The sequence below is a fragment of the Lindgomyces ingoldianus genome (assembly GCF_010093535.1).
Source record: "Lindgomyces ingoldianus strain ATCC 200398 unplaced genomic scaffold BDR25scaffold_47, whole genome shotgun sequence".
NCBI classification, from domain to species: Eukaryota; Fungi; Ascomycota; class Dothideomycetes; order Pleosporales; family Lindgomycetaceae; genus Lindgomyces; species Lindgomyces ingoldianus.
Genome location: NW_022985208.1, coordinates 434723 through 442228, shown reverse-complemented (window position 1 = coordinate 442228; position 7506 = coordinate 434723). Strand labels below are relative to the sequence as shown.

Genomic DNA, 7506 nt, shown 5'->3' with positions numbered 1-7506 from the left:
GGTGCAGAATAGTATATATACCTGTCGCACGTAAGCGCCATCTCGGCCTTACACTTAGCAGTAAGTTTAATAGTTAAATCTAAATAATTATGCATGTAAAGTTAGTGTCTAAGAATAATAATGCCTTACTTTTTTTAATTATTTAGTATTAGATTCTAGTCTAACTCTGTTTTACTATGTCTATTAATAAGTTACAAGGTTAGTTACTTAAGATTATTAGTGTTAACCTACAACATCCTATCTTTACTTATAGCTAGTTATATGTAGCCCTTTTATATATTACTACTGTATCTAGCATCTCTATTCTAATTCTGCCTAGTTTAATAGGTAAGGTAGTTAATATTATGTATTTTAAGGTTATTTTATAGACTACTCTGTATAGTGCATGTACATTTCTGCCTTGCTACTATATATTTGCTTTATTAGTAACGTCTACTTTTATTATAATTATATTAGTCCTGCGCTATTCTATTTTAGGCAGTGCCTCTAGAAATCTAGTTTTAGCTTTATGTAATAACAGATCTAGCCTTAGCCTTTTTAAATTAGGTTTAATTTCTTTTAATTTACTATAATACTTTCTTTTTACTTTTTACCTACTATATTATACTTTTTATTATTTTGCTTTTTATCTACTTACTATGTTACTCTTTATATACATATCTACTAGGGCTATTTTGCCTTTTAACTCTTTTGTACATAAAAAGCTTATTAGGCCTATAGCTATTATACTAAGTATTAAGTAGTAAACATTTATTTAAAAGATGTTTAATTAGCATTACATTATAACTACTTACCTTACCTACATTAATTATAGTCTAACTAGATAAAAGAAGAAAAGTATTAGCTACACCTACTTTAATATAAGCTACTTTTATGCTACTTTATTATATAGGCTAATTTTTTTTATAAGACTAGAACTTTTATTATTCTTCTACTATTTTACTTAAGTATAATATTCTCTTTTTTAACTTTAACTACAACCTAGACTAGCCTTTTATTAATAATAAAGGTGTAATAAATTAGTGTTAGTAGGGCTGTTACTGCAGCCTTTACCTGCCCTATCTAGAGCGGCTTTAGTCCTAGATGTGGTTCCCCTCTACTGTTGTCTAGGAGTGGCTGCTCTAAGATAGACTAGTTTATAGTTAAGTAGTAGGTAATTTACTAAATGCTACCTAATTCTATCTACCTTATATATAGAACTATAATATAAAGCTTTTAAGGCTTATGTTTTATAATACTAAAGTAGTTAAACTAGAAGACCTATATTCTAAGCCTAACTTCTATTTCTAGCATACTCTTTAGCTAAGGCATAGGCGTGCAAGGTTAGAAGAATAGTATATATTAAAAAACTCTTTTTATTAAGTTTAGCTTAATGCTTATTAAGTATGTTATCTTAACTAGTCTTTAATCTTTTTTAATTATACTTTAGATTTATTATAATCTTAAATGCTTTATATGTTATTTATTAGCATAATGTCTTTAGTTATTACTAGAAAATTATAAGCTAGAGTATAAAAATACTTTTTTACTTTTAATAGAGTTAATATCTAGTTCTGCTTCTTTTTCTTTTATAAGCTACTATAATAGTAGCATGTTACAGGATCTCTAATTAGTGTGGATCTGTTATTAGGCAATTAGGCGCATAGATTAGGCTTATTAGCACTAGTCTAGTTAAAAAAGAAAAGCAGATAATTAATATTAAAAGTAAAAAAAACATTTTACTAATTAAATTAATAAAAATACTACTTACTTTAAAAAGTTAAGAAAGTTTATAAGTGTTTAGAGTTTTAAGCTTTAGCATTATTTTTTTAAAAGTTTTAATAATATATAGCTACTAATTTACTTTATATTTATTACAAGAATAGTTATGTGTAGCCTATAATCTAATTATATTAGCTACTTATTATAAGATTATAAACACTATCCTTTATGCAGTAAGTATATTATTATAAGGTTAATTTATTAACTCTAGCAAAGAAAGTATTAGTAGGTGTAGTGCTAGAGTAAACTGCTGCTACACTAACTTATATCTATCTAGAAAATAAACTAACTATCTAAACCTAGTAAACTAAAAGTAACTCTACTAACTTTACCTAATGCTTTTAAAGTTTACTTTAATTAGTCTAAAAAAGATACTAATAATTATTAAGCCTATGCTTACACTTTTTAAAGAATTTTCTTTTTTTTAGCATGCCTTTTACAAGGACAGTTATATTAGTGTAGCCTAGATTATTTACTATAGTCTTAACTTTTTTTTTCTTAATATTACCTAACTTTAACTAGATTAAGTGTTTATTATAAAATTATTTTATAGCTAATTAGGTCTTAACTTTTTTAATAAATAAAAGGTTAAAACTTAAAAAAGTGTTAGTAGAAACTTTTATATTATTAGCAGCTATAAACTTTTTATTATTAGTATCTTTTAGGTCTTTATCTTTTTTAGATTTACTTTTAGCTATATTAGTGTTATTTATAAGCCTTTTTACTTTTTTTTTATTACTATTAGCTAGGCCTTTTTTAGCATTAAAAGCTATGCTAACATCTACTACTATGTTAAACTAGAATAATAAAGACTGCATTACTTTGCTAAGTTTTATGCACTTATTTATTATAAGTTTTATTATATTTTTAATCTAGTCTTAGACTTAACTAAACTAAGACTATAGTAATTTATTATCTATAAAAATTACTTTTTAGAATAACTTAATTATAATTAGTAAAGCTATGTACATATTTTACTATATAGGCTAGGCCCTAGTCCTTAAAACTTAGTAACTAAATAAGTTAATTATAAAAGCTATAACTAGATTATAAGAAATAGTAAGTTTATTATAGATTAGAACTAAAGTAGCTTTTTAAAGGCTTAAATCTGCCTTAGTTAAAGCTAATCTAGGCCCTTTTAGTGTTAGAGTAGATGTTAGCATAGCTAGACTCTTTTATAAAGTAGGGATGCTTTTTAAAAAGGTAGTAATATCTTTAAGCATTACCTTCTTTTTCTTTAGCTAATAGACTTTGTTTTATTTAATAAATTTAGTTTAATCTACTAATATATGTTAGTATCTAGGTATATTTTATTTAAAAAAAAATAACTTACTTTAAAAATTATAACTTTTACCTTTTATACTATAGTAATAATTTACATAACTATAGCTAAAATAGTTAAAGACATATATATAGTAAATAAACTTACTATTTTTTTTTAAGTATTTCTAGCAGAGATCTTATAAGATCTAACTTACTATAAAGGCTACTAGTGCCTTAGCTGCTTTAAAGTGTGTAACTTTAATTAAAACTAAGTTAAAGCTATTTTAAAAAAAATTAACTTATGTACACACTATAATAATTTAATTTATTTGCATTTTAACTAACTTTAAATAAGCTGTTATAACTTTTATGTTTAAATCCTTTATAAACTTAAGGTTTATTAGGCGCTTAAAGAGTCTTATTATTTTTATAGTAGTCTAGACCTCTTTATATAGCAGCTTTAAATTAATAATTTTATATAAATTAGTGTCTTTTATAAAAAAGTTAGACTACTTAGATTTACTATTTAAAAGTTTAAGCTAAAGTATAATTTTTTTTTTTTTTACTTTTAGTTAGCTTTAACTTAGCTTTAGCTAGATCTATTTAATAAAGTAAAATAATTAGAGTTAGAGCAGGCAGAGCCTAACCTATGCTATATCTATAATGTTTATACTAGGAATATAGTGGCATAAACTGCTGCTAGAAAGGGTACAGTCTGCCTAGAGTAAACAAAGGTGCTTTATATTAAGGCTACTAGGTGTTCTAGTATAGACCCTAAGCCTATAGATATTAACCTTAGGCCTGCAGATATAGACCTTGCAGTAGCAGATATAGTCTGTAACTTAGCTAATAGGCAAATTACTGCTAATGTTCTTTATAGCTAAATATAAGTTAAATATAAGTAAAAGTAAGCTATAAAAAAATATTATTAGTTTAATTTCTTTTTAAGTTATATTAATCTAGATTAATCTAGATTTACTTACACTTTTACTATACTATTACTAGCTCTAATTTTAGCTGCCTTGTAAGCTGTATAGTCTAGTCTAGCTAAAGGCGCAGGCAGGCACTGTCTAGTTTAGTCTTGCCTGCAATGCTATTAGACTTAGGCAAGACTGCGTGTCTTCTAGTTAGAACATATTAGGCATAAAAGGTAAAAAAGTAGGTTCTAATAATATGTTATTTAATAAAGTAGGTTTATTATTATTTAGCGCTTTTATTTTTCCTAATTAGCTTTAAATTATAATATATATAAAGTAAAACTTACTATTACTATTAGTATTAGCCTTTTTAGCTAAGAGGTTTTAGCCTTTAGTTAGGCCTTTACTTTAAAAATTAATAATAACTTTAGTATTAATCTTTAGTAATAAAGGCTTATTATTAAGTTATAACTAGTTATTATTTAGTGTTATTATAGTATTATTAGACATAATTTACTATGTTAGAAGTAAGTAAAGAGTGTTAGAAGCTGTTCTAATTAGATTTTAACTTAAAACATGTAGATAGAGTAAGATGTGTACCTATAGCATCTTTAGTAGTTTAGGATTAGCTAGTAAGGTTGCACTGCCCTAGTTAGGTGGGTTGGTGGGCGTGGCAGGAGGAGATGTGAAGCTGGGTTGGTTAGATTGTTTATTGTGGCGGCTGTGCGCGTAAGCGAGCTGTTACGTAATCATTCCTAATTAGGACTAGCCCCCTTCTTCCTGGAAAGGAAGGCTAATCTGCTCGTATAGCCAAAACAGTCAACACAGGCGGTAAAGGCGGTAAAGGTGGCAGCGATGCTGACAGTGCCAGTAGTGATCCCGAACAGCTCTGCCATCTTATTGTAATGACGGCGCAGCGGGGCGTACGGACAATTTATGTGGAGGGAGCCTATAGAGAAATGATAGGTTATGATCTAGCATGGTCTGAGCTCAACAGTGCCTCAGCCCATCCGGCGAACTTCAAGCCCTCAGAAACTCTAATTCCACGACTCTCCCCTGCCTATAGTGCCACGCTAGGAGTAGGTGTCCTTCCTTCAAGTAATCAGCCCTAAGATGAACAATGGCCACTGGACACAAATTCCATGACGTCTACATTGACGGACACGCCAAAGCTCAACTCGGAGATACATACCATATCGGTGGGTGCACTAAAGATGGCGGAAGAAGCGGGACGCTAAGGGAATATCTAGGACTAGACAATCCTCTTAGTTGTCTACAGTATGCCGAAGGCGCAGCATTCAACTCATACTTAAAGCAACACGAGCCCACATGCCTCCCTAATACGCGTGTAAACCTCCTCGGCGAGATATACCGCTGGGCTGACGGACAAGATGAGCGTTGCATCTTCTGGCTGAACGGCTTAGCCGGCACGGGAAAGTCAACAATTGCGCGCACTGTTGCCGATAGATTCGACAAACAAGAGCGTCTCGGGGCTAGCTTCTTCTTCTCACGAGGCGGTGGAGACGTTGGCCGAGCAGAAAAGTTTGTCACAAGCATAGCCATCCAGCTTGCTGAAAAAGTGCCAGGTTTATACCAACACATCTGTGACTCTCTTAAAGCGCATAGCAACATCGTCAGTCAATCTCTCCGAGACCAATGGGATCATCTTGTCCTTGGTCCATTATCGAAGCTAGGCAGCAACGGCAGACCATCCTCATACGTCTTGGTGGTCGATGCGCTTGACGAGTGCGACGACGACAACAACACCCGGGCCATTGTGAAGCTCTTAGCTGAAGCTCAATCGTTGAAGACAGTCCGGCTACGCGTGTTTCTAACGAGCAGGCCAGAAATCCCAATTCAATCTGGGTTCCACCAAGTCCCAGACGCAGAGCACTGGGACCTTGTACTCCACAACATATCGCCGTCAATTGTTGACCAGGACATCTATGTCTTCCTGGAATATAATCTTGGACATATTGGGCAGGAACGCGGCTTAGATCCTGGTTGGCCTGGCAAAGACATCGTTACGCGTTTAGTTCACAATGCAAGCGGTCTGTTTATCTGGGCCGCAACCGCCTGTCGGTTTATTTGCGAAGGGAAGCGGTTTGCAGTTAAAAGACTTGATACGTTGATTCACAGCAGCAGTAAAGCTTCCACGGCTCCAGAGAAGCATCTAAACGTCATATATATTACTGTTCTCAAACAGTCAATACACTCCAGCTTCACGGATGAAGAGAGAGAAGACCAGTATAGAACGCTAAAACGTACTCTTGGAAGTGTAGTGGTCTTGTTCACCCCTCTCTCTGTTACCTCTTTAAGTAGACTTCTAGATATTCCAAAACAGGACGTCTACCAGACATTAGAGGATTTGCGTGCTATTCTTGATATTCCAGAGGACCAAAGCCGCCCGCTTCGCTTGCATCATCCTTCCTTCCGGGACTTCCTCCTTAACAAAGAGAGGTGCGACGATCCCAACTTCTGGGTGGAGGGGACGCAAGCCCATCAGATGCTGGCTGATCGTTGTGTGCAACTCCTTTCAACCTCTCTCAAGCAAGACATCTGTGGCGTTAGTGCTCCTGGTGCGCTTGTAGCTGACGTAGAAAGGAGTCGAGTGGATCAATGTCTTTCCACAGAGGTTCAGTACGCATGTCTCTATTGGATAAAGCATCTACAGAAGAACAGTACTCAGCTTAACGACAACGACAAAGTACATTGTTTCCTGAAGCAGCATTTCCTCCACTGGCTTGAGGCACTCGCGTGGATGAGGAAGGTTCCTGAGGGAGTCTACGCAATTAATTGTCTAGAGTCTATGACAGCGGTGAGCTACACTACAAAGAATACAGAAACTAGCTAACAAATAGCTTAGTTGAATACATGCCCCCAGCTTTCTAGATTTGTTCATGACATAAAGCGATTTACCCTGTACAGCCGGTCAGCAATTGAGCAGGCACCACTTCAAACGTATTGCAGTGCGCTTGTTTTTGCACCGGAGACGAGTATAGTAAAAACGCAGTTTATAGAGTGCGCGTCTCAATGGGTGCGAAGATTGCCAAAGGTAGATCAAAATTGGAATGCACTGCTGCAGACGCTCGAGGGTCATGCGGGTTCGGTCACGGCCATAGCCTTCTCGCCGGACGGCAAGCAGCTAGCGTCGGCCTCAGACGACAAGATGGTCAAGCTGTGGGATACCGGGTCAGGCGCGCTGCTTCAGACGCTCGAGGGTCATACAGATCCGGTCAGGGCCATAGTCTTCTCGCCAGACGGCGAGCAGCTGGCATCGGCCTCAGACGACAAGATGGTCAAGCTGTGGGATGCCGGGTCAGGCGCGCTGCTGCAGACGCTTGAGGGTCATACGGATTGGGTCTGGGCCATAGCATTCTCGCCGGATGGCAAGCAGCTGGCGTCGGCCTCATACGACAAGATGGTCAAGCTGTGGGATGCTGGGTCAGGTGTACTGCTCCAGACGCTCGAGAGTCACACGGGCCCGGTCAAGACCATAGCATTCTCGCCGGACGGCAAGCAGCTGGCGTCGGCCTCGGGGGACAATATGGTCAAGCTGTGGGAT

At 35.2% G+C, this 7506-nt stretch overlaps 1 protein-coding gene across 1 annotated transcript in view; it reads left to right on the top strand.

Annotated features, from left to right (window-relative positions):
• Positions 1-4962: 4962 nt before the first annotated feature.
• The window catches only part of BDR25DRAFT_297040 (putative WD-repeat protein), a gene marked incomplete at its 3' end in the record, with an annotated part of 4029 nt that continues 1485 nt past the window's right edge, over positions 4963-7506 (top strand). The window contains exons 1-3 of the mRNA XM_033688975.1: positions 4963-5140; positions 5192-6759; positions 6826-7414. Coding sequence (XP_033541206.1) covers positions 5062-5140; positions 5192-6759; positions 6826-7414 — 2236 coding nt within the window. The 5' untranslated portion in view covers positions 4963-5061. The remainder of the gene's footprint in view (positions 5141-5191; positions 6760-6825; positions 7415-7506) is intronic.